Source organism: Glycine soja, chromosome 18, assembly GCF_004193775.1.
Source record: "Glycine soja cultivar W05 chromosome 18, ASM419377v2, whole genome shotgun sequence".
Lineage (NCBI taxonomy): Eukaryota > Viridiplantae > Streptophyta > Magnoliopsida > Fabales > Fabaceae > Glycine > Glycine soja.
Window position 1 is genome coordinate 14,632,447 of NC_041019.1, and position 13,664 is coordinate 14,646,110.

Here is a 13,664-nt window from a genome sequence, read left to right on the forward strand (position 1 = left end):
ATGTATTTTTACTGACACTCGGAGCTCATTTATGATATGTTTATGATTACATGTTCTCTATGTTTACATGCATGTTTCTGTTAGAGTAATGTTAACAAGTTTGTCTTGAATAAAGACATTATGTTGGACCAATTATGTACTCCTAACTAATGGTCATATTAAGGAGAAGACTAATTTGTAGTACATAGAAGGGAGTATGTCGATTAAGTGATGTACAACTGCCATGACTCAAATTGGTTCGTATTCTTAATCATGAAATAATGATGCCCAATGTATAGAACAATTTAGTCATTTTTAATGCACATTATGTTAGTTTAATCTATTTATTTATTTAGTTCATAATGTTTAGTAATGTCACATGAGCTAAGTGGGAGAATGTTAGAATTAGTGTCTCATGTGAGAGGCATGTGACTTATGTAGGGACTAATAAATAAATAATTAATAATTAATGACTAAATTGTAATTGAGTTAAATAGGAGAAGTTTTTAGAGGTAAAAGTGTTCTCTAATCTCTGGTCATCACAAACGTAGAGAGACAGAAAGACTAGTCAAGGGAGTGAAATCTTATTTCTCTCCTCTGTCAAGAAATCAAAGTACATCAAAGAGAAGTCTTATTATGGAGAAAGATACGCATCATTGATTTATTTATTATTTGTAAGAATCATAGGTTTCAAGATCCTGTTGGTTTCTTATAACTGATAATCTAGAAAACCCTTAAATTTTTTTACAAAAGTAACTAGTTTTAGTACCAATTAAAGAAAAATAAAAATAAACAGGTTAAGGTTAGCTAAGAAGATACTCTGAATTTACCAAATATTGGAAACTAAATTATATATCTAAAATAACATCAGTATAAAGTATTTAGAAGCCTTTCCTATTTCAAATCTATTGCAGATTCTCAATTTAATAATTCTAACCAATATATTGTTTATTACTAAAATAATATTTATCTTTAATTATAATTCTTGAACTAAAATATATTAACTAGAAACACATAATAATAATAATAATAATAATAATAATAATAATAATAATGATGATAAAAATCAATTCCAAGAAATTTGCTCTAATCAAACAATCCTAACTATAGTAATGAATTGTATAGAATAATTTGTGTTGTGTTGTGACGGTGCATCATGCAGCATCAAGCATGAAAACAAATTAAACAGTCTCACATTTATATCAACCAAGAAAATGTAGTTTAGATCAATGGAATGGAAAAAAAAAATAAAAAATTAACTAGCTACGCACGCAATAATACAACGCATATCAAGGATTTTAAAGAAGATAATTAACTCAATAAGAAAAGATCAATAGAAAGGAAATAATAGAATTACCACGTGAAGGTGAAGCCCAATGGCCGTTCTTGATCCTTTCTTGATATCATTGTTTGGTCTTCCTCAACTCGTTCAGGCCATTCTTGAAGAATGTGGGAAAAAAAAGGAAGTGGTGACTAGTGAGTTTCTTAGTTAATTTCGTCCCTCTCCCCTTTTCATCAATATATATTACTAAAATTAGTAAAATACATGAAAATTAGCTTTATATGTAAGCAAAATTATTTGGTGTAGTAAATAGATAGTTTTCTTTTTTAAAAAATGTACATACTACTCGCCGATGGGGAAATATGAATATTGTCTGTGAGGATATATGTTAACTAATTTCATGGATCTGGAGTGTACAGTAAATGTTTTTGTACAATACTTTTAATTTATATGGTATGTGTTTGAACAGTATTCTTGGAAGTACATTAACAGTCTAATATTTTAGTTGAATGGTACTGTAACAGTAAGACCCGTGGATGAGTATGGGCAATAAAGCTTAGGTGTATTATTCAAATAAAATATTCAAACATAATATACTGGTGGTTATAAGAGTAATGTTCAAATCGTATTGATCTTTTTTTTAAAAAAAGAGTTAATTTTATTTTCCAGATCCAAGAAGCTTAGTAACATATAACCCTATGGAAATATTTTTATGGAACCAAATGAAGGCAAAGATACTAGAGGATGATATTATCATGTCACGTCTACTACGTTCATTTTCCCACAGTTCTTTTCGTTCCAACTCATCCTCATCATCGTCAAACAATAAGTCCAAGAAACTTAAATTTTCTCAATGAGCAAGACAATCAAACCCACGAGGTCACCCCAAAACATAATCTATTCGATGAGAAAGTCCAATTCGAAGAAATAAATCAAAATATGGATGACTGGAGTATTCCAGAAATCCCTCAGGACACACTATATGTTCCTGAGACAATCAAAGATAAACATAGTTTTGATTATGTAATTAAGACTGTAGAAAATAATATTCCTCTAGGACAAGACATAGGGGAAGAATTCCATTTACTCTCAAAAAACTTAATTTATGAACATAGCAGAAAATACAAATACCTACACATAGGATGTGTCCATGTAACCATCAAACCGTTAATAGACATGGGCATAGATGTCGCAGTCTTAATGTGTCTTAGAGATATTAGGCACAACAAATTTGAAGATTCCTTAATAGGAACAATAGAAACTAGTCTAGGACAAGGGCCATTTTATTTCAATTGTTACCCAAACAAAATGGTGAGTCTGATGGATAGGAACATTCTTGACTCTCTGTTCTTAAACATCCACTTTCATGGACTTGACATAAAAGAAGGATCAATCTCAGGAGCATTAATATATAGGATCTAGTACAAGGTCATGAATACTTGTGCGTCAAGGGTCCTTCTAAAACCACAAAAAGGAGAGACAACTTTGTTTATCATTGATATGACAAAGGCCAATGTTTCTCTCCCAAGAACCATAAAATGGGACGAGGTAACTCTTCCTGAAAAATGGGTCATGGACAAGGTCACACCGTCAGTCCCCAGACCCTCTCCGATCATAGAACAAATCAAGCAAGATAACTCCGATAAGGTAGAAATAACCTTCAATAGGAGAAATTCTTTCTCATCTACGATAGAAGCCTCAAGATCCGAATACGAATCGGCAATAAGGTCTTTTTTGGTAAGAACCCAATCAATTCCAATAGGGTTAGCTAGATCTGAGTCACAAAACCAATTTCCTAATATAAACCTTCAAGGATTAGCTACAACTTCTAGTATACCTAAAACTACATGCCAACAAGAACAAGAGGACGACCAAAAGTCGATCCAATCTCCAACATATTCCTCTATGCATGAACCTTATGATGTTATCCGACAGATTTAGCATTGATAAGGATACCCTTAGAAAAGACTTTTATTCTCCAGAGAATGAACCTTAAAGGAGATGGTTTTTTCAACACTTTAAGGGTTCAAAAAGAAAACAAATCCAAGACAAATTTTATGAATTTGTCAAAAGAATCAAAGTTAACATCCTTTTCTTTGATTGGTTTCATGCGTATACCATCAGAGAAAACCTAGATTACCCTTGGATACAAGACATCATAGGTGATCCAACAACCAATGTCATTACCAATTGGCAGATCAAAGATGGTGAGTTAATCCAATCGGATTTACCCCAATAACACAATACCAACTGCCAAAGGTCAAAGACAGTAATGATAAACCTGTCATGACCACACCTTTTAAAACAAAAGATATCAATGAATAAGTCACCTCCAAAGACATCAAAAGCCTAATGGAACAGGCTAATTACAGAAACAAATATCTTCAGGTATTAGGGGAGTCCATTAAAGCAAAGGCATCTCCTAAACAGAGAACTCATGAAGAATCTCCATCAAATATCCTAATAGAAAAACCCTTATTCAAACCATTTAAGGTTAGTGAAAAAGAAAAACAAAAGATTAGGAAACTAAGAAAACACAAATCCCTTACAGAAGGGGTAGGTGACAACAATAGTGAATTATTAAATAAAATTGATAGTTTACTTAAGTTCACCCCTAAAACACCTCAACCTTCGGAGGAATCATCCAAAATGAGAACAAGAAATACCTTCAAATTAATTAATGTTATTAATGAAGATAGTGACCAAAACTCAGAACAAACATCTGAAGAAGGCTCAATATCTGGAAAAGACATTAATCCAATAAATTCCAAACATTGGAAAACACCCTCTAAACTTAATTATCAACGACCAATCGCCACTGACCTCCTATTAGAAGGAAGAGGCGAAAGTAATTTTAAAAGCTTTAGTGCAAATAATTTCTATGAATGGAATATAGATGCCCAAACAAAATGCAATATTATGAATACACTCCAACACATGACCATGGTAGCCACGGCATACCAGACATCCCATGAGTGTTCGGAGGAAACAATCATAGATATCCTAGTTGCAGGATTTTCTGGCCAATTAAAGGGATGGTGGGATAATTATCTCACTAATGATAAGAAGGAGATTCATGACGCTGTTAATACCCTTATTTTTACAATAGCCCAACATTTTATTGATGACCCATCACTCTGGAAAGATAGGTCAGTAGAACTATTATCAAATCTTAAGTGTAGAACTTTAGCAGACTTTAGATGGTATAGAGATACCTTCCTAACTAGAGTTTACACCAGAGAAGATAGTCAACAACCTTTCAGGAAAGAAAAATTTCTAGCTGGTCTTCCAAGATCATTAGGAGACAAAGTTAGAGATAAAATCCGAAGCCAATCCGTCAATGGAGACATTCCATATGAGAGTTTGAGTTATAGCCAATTAATTTCGTATGTCCAGAAAGTAGCCTTAAAAATTTGCCAAGATGGCAAAATCCAAAGACAATTAGCCAAAGAGAAGGCTCAAACTAAGAGAGATTTAGGATCTTTCTGTGAAAATTTTTGGATTACCTGCTTGTCCAAAGCAAAAGAAGAAACAGAATCCTAGCAAAGAACCTCATGGAAATAAAACCTTCAACAAGAAGAGATTTCCAAGGAGGAACTCGCACAAACTCTTAACTAGCAAAGATGTTGATATTCCAAGACTAAAAATAAAACCCAAAATAGCATGTTACAACTGTGGAAAACAAGGCATATTAGCAAATACTGCAGGATAAAGAAGAAATTAAGAAACCTTAACCTAGATCCAACCATCGAAGAGTAGATTAATAATCTACTTATTGAAACCTCAGATGAAGACACAGGAGATGTATCCTCTGAAGAAAATCTCAATCTAATTCAACAGGATGACCAACCATCATCTACGGATGATGAAGATACACAAGAAATCAATACTCTAACAAGAGAACAAGACCTTTTGTTCGAGGCAATCAATTCCATACCAGACCCTCAAGAAAAGAAGGTTTTCCTGGATAAAGTAAGAAAATCCTTGGAAACCAAACCCAGGCCAAAGATTTCATTACAAATAATAAGTTTGATGTTAGTAATATCCTCAAAAGATTAGAAAATACTTCAGCAAAACCAACCACAATTCAAGATCTTCAAACAGAGATTAAAATCTAAAACAAGAAGTTAAAGAACTTCGACAACAGCAAGAAATTCATCAAATTATCCTATCTCATCTTGAGGAAAACAATGATTTAGAGAATGAAGAAAAGGAGGTAGAAAATGAAGATCAAGATGAAATGTTTATGGGATTAATCAACAAGATTAAAATCCAAAAATTTTATATCAATATTAGAATGATTATAAATGATTTTGTCTTAGATACAATGGCCCTATTTGACACCAGAGCTAATTCAAACTGTATTTTGGAAGGATTAGTTCCAACAAAATTCTTTGAGAAAACATCAGAAAAATTGAGTACGTCAAATGGCTCAAAATTAAAAATTAACTGCAAGTTATCAAGTGCAATTATAGAAAATTAGGGTCTTAGGATTAACACAAACTTCCTTCTGGTAAAAAACCTAAAGAATAAAGTTATCCTAGGTACACCTTTCATTAGAGCCCTATTCCCCCTTCAGATATCAGGGGAATGAATAACCACTACACATCTAGGAAGAAAAATTACATTTAATTTTTCTACTAAACCTATTTCAAGAAATATAAATTTCATAGAAAAGAAGATTAGTCAAATCAATTTCTTAAAAGAAGAAGTTTCTTTTAATAACATTCAAATACAATTGGAAAAACCCCAATTAAAAGAAAAAAATCCAATCTCTGTTATAACATATTCAATCAACCATTTGTTCCGACTTACCCTATGCATTTTGGAACCGGAAAAAACACATAGTTGACCTCCCTTATGAGAAAGAATTTAGGGAAAAATAAATTCTCACAAAAGCTAGACCAATTCAAATGAATGAAGAACTACTTCAATATTGTCAGAAAGAAATTAAGGATTTTCTTGATAAAGGTTTAATTTGGAAGAGAAAAAGCCCATGGTCTTGCGCTGCTTTCTATGTCAACAAATAAGCTGAACTTGAACGGGGTACACCTCGTTTGGTGATAAATTATAAACCACTAAATCAAGTCTTACAATGGATTAGGTATCCTATTCCAAAAAAGAAAGATTTACTCAACAGATTAAATTATGTAAAAATATTTTCCGATTTTGATATGAAATCAGGATTCTGGCAAATCCAAATACAAGAATTTGATAGGCACAAAACTGCATTCATAGTACCTTTCAGGCAATATGAATGGAATGCTATGTCATTTGGTCTAAAGAACGCTCCTTCAGAATTCCAAAAACTCATGAATGATATTTTTAATCCTTATTCAAAATTTGTCATTGTCTACATAGATGATGTTTTAATTTTCTCTCAAAACATTGACCAACAATTTAAGCATCTGCGGACCTTTATCCATATAGTCAAACAAAATGGCCTTGCATTCTCCAAATCAAAAATCAATCTTTTTCAAACAAAAATTCGATTCCTTGGTCACAACATACACCAGGGTACAATCATACCAATAAACAGATCAATAGAATTTGGCAGCAAATTCCCCAACCAAATTTTAGACAAAACCCAGTTAGAAAGATTCCTTGGTTGTCTGAATTATGTAAGAGAATTTGTACCATATTTAAACAATATTGTCAAACCATTACATGATAGGTTGAAGAAAAATCCACCTCCTTGGTCTGACATTCATACTCAAGTTGTCAAAGACATTAAACTTAAAGTCCAATCCACAAAATGTTTGTATCTCCCAATTCCACAGGCATTCAAAATCATTGAAACAGATGCATCCGACATTGGTATGGTGGTATTCTCAAACAAAGAGTCCATACCCAAGAACATGTCATTGCATATACATCAAAGCATTACAATTCTGCACAATTAAAATATTCAACTGTTAAAAAAGAAGTTTTAGCAATTGTTTTGTGCATATCCAAATTTCAATCCAATTTATTGAATCAAAAGTTTTTAATCCGGGTTGATTGTAAATCAGCCAAGGACATTTTACAAAAGGATGTCAAAAATCTTGCCTCCAAACAAATTTTTGCAAGATGGCAAGCAATTTTAAGTGTTTTTTTATTTTGACATAGAATATATCAAGGGCACATCAAACTCTCTACCTGATCATCTCACTCGTGAATTCTTTCAGAAAAATTCCCATGCCACCTAAGGCATCAGGCACCTCCCAAAGAAGAGGACGGAGCACTGGAAAAGGTTTTAAGCTGGCTCTACTTAAGCCAACTGTCAAAAAGAGTTCTTCCTCAACATCTGGGTCACCAACCCAGGCTGGGTCATCCACCCAAAAACCCAAGATAGAAGAGTCATCGACCCAAATAATCTCAATCAAACCTGAGTCATTCACTCAGGAACCACCAAAACCTTCAACTTCAAAACAAACAAAGGCTGATTATGCCTTCCCCATAGAAACACTCCAAGCCTTACAAGATATAGGCTTTACCAAACTTCCAAGAAAAACCTGGGCAGACATTGACTCAGAATGGGGGTTACAACGATGGGGGTTCCTTTCACCCTTCCCTCACGGTACTACTTCACTATCGGTTACCTAGGAGTATTTAGCCTTGCAAGGTGGTCCTTGCTGATTCACACGGGATTCCACATGCACCATGCTACTCGAGTCAGAGCGTAAGCTAGTGATGCTTTCGACTATTGGACTCTTTCCATCTAGGATGCAACATTCTCTGCTGCTTCGCCTAGTAGCACGACACTTGTATAACTCTCCCACAATCTCGTTTTCACGATTTAGGCTGCTCCCATTTCGCTCACCACTACTAAGGAAATCGCTTTTGTTTTATTTTCCTCTAGCTACTAAGATGTTTCAGTTCACCAGACATTTATTTCTACAAGATTATCACCTATTATCTAATAATTTGTGTTAGAAAAATAAAATAAAATAAAATAAAATAAAATAAATGAGAAGAAAATGTAAAGCCTTAAACTAAATAACAGAACAACAGTAGCAAAATAACTTCAGTTGACAAAACATAAATCAATAATGCAATATATTATACAATAAGCACAAAGGAAAATAATTAAAGGAAGAAATTTTTTATTAGCCTGGGTTGATGTGCGCAAACGCTATCCTGAGAGAGAAAACACCCCCATTGCACTGATAGGAAAATCTCATTGCACTCCTCTCCAAGATACGACAAGTCGTTGGTTCCGATCGTGTGCAGCGAAAGGATCTATGAACCTTCCGAACACCAATGTTCTTACTCTCAAAAATAATTTTTTTCATAAGAAAGGAAAAGGAAAAATTTAGAGACAAAGAAAGTAAGTTGTTTAGTCTGCTTGTGTCTATTTTATAGAGAGGAAGATATATATATATATATATATATAGGCATAGATGCCATTATGCAAAAACAAGAAATCTCAAAGTAAAACTACGTGACCGTTGGAACCCACCGTGTAGATCAAAACAAACATGTAACAAACTGCATTGGTCCACTAAAGCAAAAGTTTTAGAAAAGATAGGAAATTTAATTTTACGTAACAAATTTTAAGACAAATAATTTATTTTATAAAAGCAGAATTAATGAGTAACATGTTTTTATAAATTTTAAATTATAAAACAAATATTTACTAAGAATTTGCAACGGAACAACCATCCAAATTACATTGTGCATTAAAATATATTTAGAGAAAATATTTTCCAAAGTCACCCAAAGGCTTGAAAGAAGCAGAACCTAGCAGGACTGATTTCTGAAACAATGAGAGTACGAAAGATAGTGTTAAGTTAAAGAATACCTCCAAGAGTTATCAATTTGTATGGAAAGTTTTCAATTCTCAATGACACGTTACTAGTTTGGAAGAGGCTTGCTCAGAGAAAAGTGAACCACATTATCCTATGCCTAAAATGAAGGTGCAAAAATAAGCCATGCAGTTTGAGCGCGTCAACAAAGCATGTTCTTGCCTTCCTAGTGAATGGAACTTCGTCGGCCTAAGATGATGTGTTTTGATTGCAAGACCTTAGACCCGAGCTGGAGGCCAAAAGGCAGGTCCAACTAACTAACCACAAGGAGGTCAATTTTTCATGCATGCTTCGGCTCCACAGTCACCACAGGGTCCTAAATGCAGAAGGTGAAACAGGTAACTCTGACCTCTGACGGAGAGTTTTTCAAGTAAAATGTGGCAGAAATCAATGACCATGAAATGGGCATTTTAGCCATATTCGGACAAAGATCTGGCTCTATATTGGCAACTGAAACATGGAAGATCAACAAAGTTCCTCATGCTAGAGTTGCTTAAGTTTTGGAAATGAGATTTGGCTCGGATCTAGCAAAGGATCTTCGGCTTTTCAAAGTGGAGTCTGAATAAGATAGCTAGATTGGAAGTCTCATTGCTGCATATAAGGATCTTCGATTTTAATATGCTCATAACTTACATTTAGCAATTGGGTCCAAGATTTTTCAACTCCAAACTCCTTCATTAGCCAAACAACAAAATGCGTTCTCTTGTAATCACGAGCAAGACACAAACAACCCTTCAAAACCCGAAGATAAGGCACTTCAAAAGGAAGTTCAAAAAGAACAGAAGGCATCAACAAATATTTGTAGGTCTACTTCCTTAGATCATATGAAAAAATTACTATTGGTCAATGGTAACAGTTTCCAACTGATAATGATAACTCGAACGGAGAGCTAACCACTTGATATAGCCACTCGCAAACTGTCCATCAGTGGGTCCCAATGTGTGAAAAGTAGGGCATGGCAAAACATTTCTCCAACAAGTATCACCATGTTGTGAACTCTCACCTCAAAATTCTGTAATTTAGCATATGGAGTCACTATCACCACCTTGTAAGTGTTACTCGAATCATGGAGTCCAAACCCATGTAACATTCTATTTTTCCTAAAATAAATAAAAAGAGTTTCATAATATTAGAAAATAGATAGAATGTTTAAAAAGAGTTTAAAATGAGTTTTATTTAAAAATTAATTGAGTTTTTAAAAATTAAATAAATGAAAGAATTTTTTTTAATTAAAATAAGAGTTTCATAATATTAGAAAATAGATAGAATAAAATGATATTTTAAAAAATAAAGAATATTTTAATTGGTTATTTATTTTATGAAAGAGTAAAATAAAGTTCTTTTTATAAAATAATAAAATAAAGAAAAAAGAGTAAATAATATATTCAGAATACCCTAACTATAAATAGAAACATACTAGGTCAATTTTTCTAATTACGATACATCTATACGCTCATTCGTTCTTCCTTCTTCCTCTCACAAAATCCTTTTTTTTTCTCGCATACATCTACATCTGTCCTAATAAAATTATGATCTCAAACTCATTAATCATTGGATTGTCCTGAAATTTGGACACCACCTTCGAAACTCATGTTTCCTCATTCCCATTGTTGGGATTAGAGAAATTAGAGAGAGAAATGCCCCTCGTGTAGTTTATTCCATAATGAATAAAGGAGGACTTGGATTTAGTTAGCTGAGGTGGTTGGTGGTTAGCATTTTGGGCAAATATTTGACATGATACAACAATATTTTACATGTGTTATCACTAATGTCGTATGACGCATGCAGAGTTCTGAGGTGGAACACCAAGTGTAGACATATAAGATGTTGGGGTATGTTTCAGGTTTTAAAAAATCAGGCATAAAAAATGAAAGCAAATGCACATTGTATCATTCTCACATTCATTGCCTGTTTGGAAACACTTTTCATGAGATATAATCTCTTTCTTCAAAAGCTCTCCCAGGAAGCTCCAAAGGGGATGGATGTGATTAATATTCAAAAGTAAGCTAAATGAAACACCACTTAGTATGAAATGTTTTTTGGGCTTGGTTATTTTTTAGGCCGACTTTATCTGTCTGTCTTTGTATTTGTGCTTTGAAATACACCAAAGTAGTTAAAAATTTCAACATTTTAATAATTTTCAGGGTGAAGAAAACAAATTATTTTGGCATGAACAATCGGAGTTTGTAAGGATGGTAGCAAGATTTGGAGCCAAAATTATACCTTTTGGTGTAGTTGGAGAAGATGACCTTGGTGAAGTAAGTTTTGGTCCTTTCTGAACCAATCCTTTTGCTTCACAAATCTATTACGGCCTGAAAATACTTGTATCAGGCAAAGAATGGCCAATTGTTTTTATGGAAAGCATAATTCACGTAAACTACCTTTATTTACAAACTTCTCTCTATGAACTTTAGGATTTAATTTTTGCCTCACTGTGAGTGAAGTGCATTTTTTTTCACTGTCATCCATAGTGTTACCCCATCATTAAAGGATTTTGACTTTGTAGGTAGTTGTTAGCATAGTCAACTCAAGTTATTTACATAAAGTGATAGCACATGATTGGAATTTTTTTTTTAACATTGATATTAGGTCAAAAGTAAACTCTCTATCTCTCTATATGTGTGTATGTGTACGTGTGGCAGCAAATGCTATCGTTATTTTAATTATTCAATGGTTCTAATTAAATATTTAGAAACTGACATTTCCATATTTTGTATCGATCTTAGGTTAGCTAGTAGCTATAGCTCTACAAGTAACAGAACACTCTTGTTAACTTAATGCATTGTTAATGCTACTGAAATTTTCTGATGTCCTATATTATATATTCTGATTGTGTATTTATTCTATGCTTATTGCAGTGGTAAAGTCTTTAAGACTAAAGTACAAGTATTATGTGGACTGGTAGAAGAGCAATTAAGTGGACTGGTAGAAGTAACTTCGGTCTTGACTTTTGTAAGATATATTGGTATCAAAACAGCTACACCCTATGTATGAATGTATGAATATCAGATTTCAAGTTTCTCTTTTTCGAGAACTTTGTGAGTGTTGGACAGTCTCTTTTGAGAGCATTTTAAGATTTTCTGTTTTTCGTAAATCTCTTGTGCCAACATGCATGAAAATGTCCATCTTTGAATTTCATTTTCCCTTGATCTGTGGATGCCTTGGACATGGATTTAACATAACACATCATCGCATTGGTCTTTCAGGTAGTTTTTGATTATGATGACTTGGTGAAGATTCCTTACTTTAGGTCGGAAATAGAAAGCCTCACAAATGAGGCTATGTAGTTAAGGTATCTTGTTTGGTGTGGTTTTTCTTTTATTCTTACCAAATCATGAAATATACATCTTTGTTGTCATTCTTTTCCATCTTCTAATAAGTATGCATATACATTATTATATATCCCTTAAATATTTGAAATCCATGAGTGATGCTGGTGGTGAGGTGGCAAATCAACTAGTACATATGCCTTTGATTTTGCCTAAAGTTCCTGGCCGGTTCTACTATTATTTTGGAAAACCATTGGAAACAGAAGGTATGCTAAATGCATATTTAGTTATTTACATCTCGAAATGTCCTTGAAAAATGTTGTTAAAAATAATTTTTCCTTCTTAAAATTAATGAGATATTTTTGACAGGGAGGAAACAAGAACTGGGAGACGACAGACCGAAATCAAAGTTATATTTACAAGTGAAATCTGAGGTTGAGAGATGTATTGCATATTTAAAGGTGAAAAGAGGTATAGGGCCTCGACTATTATACCAGGCTACACATGGTTTTGAGTCTGAAGTTCCAACATTTGAAATTTGATTGTTTTGCACACACACAAAAAAGGTAATTTTGTAATTAGTTCTGAAAGGGCCTTTGCATTCCCTAGGTTAGAGGTAAACTATGAATACTGCCAGTGGTTTCAAAATTGTTTTCAGGCCGAAAAGGCACGATTTCTGATAGAAACATTGTACAATTTTACCTAGTTTAAATCAATAAGAGATAAAATGCAAGTAATAGATTATTAGGGAAGGAGAACAATTACTGAAGTTATATTTAAAAGGGATTTTCTTTTGTGTGTGCATGACACATGATAAGAAGTTCTAGGGTGTATCAAATTCCACTCAGTGCAACTGAAAAATATCAATGAGAACCAAGAAGTTTTTGGAAGCATAATTTTCCTTGCGTGCCTTCGTAGCGTGTCCATGGGAATGTCACTTGAACTTGCAAAATAGAAAAATATTAGAGGGTTAGAACTTTTTAGAAGAACGAAGTAATATTAATTTGTTTAATTATTTCTTGACAAGTGAGTGGTTCTTACTTTGTTAATTAATTTAAATACTTATTTTATGTTGGGCAAAATTAGTTAAAAAAATTAATTAGAAATTTAAAAACTAAAAATATTAATTAAAAATTGAAAAATTAACTGAAAGTTAAAAGTTAGCTAATACTCTTAAGCTGAAAAATTATTTTATTAAATTAGAAATATTTGTTAAAACTAGTTATTGAAATAAATGAAAAGTATAAAATAAGAAAAATAATAATATCATGATTTATTTAAAAGATAATAAGAAAACGAATACTTTTTTTTTTTAATTACCGACGGATTTCAGCTGTCGGAAATATA

General features: G+C 32.9%; 1 protein-coding gene across 1 annotated transcript; it reads right to left on the bottom strand.

The window, feature by feature from the left end:
* Positions 1-9,633: 9,633 nt before the first annotated feature.
* On the bottom strand, positions 9,634-10,138 carry LOC114396981. The gene is made up of 2 exons (XM_028359130.1): positions 9,943-10,138; positions 9,634-9,803 (listed from the first exon to the last, which is right to left on the bottom strand). The coding sequence occupies exons 1-2, from the start codon at positions 10,136-10,138 to the stop codon at positions 9,634-9,636; spliced, it is 366 nt and encodes a 121-aa protein (XP_028214931.1).
* Positions 10,139-13,664: the final 3,526 nt, after the last annotated feature.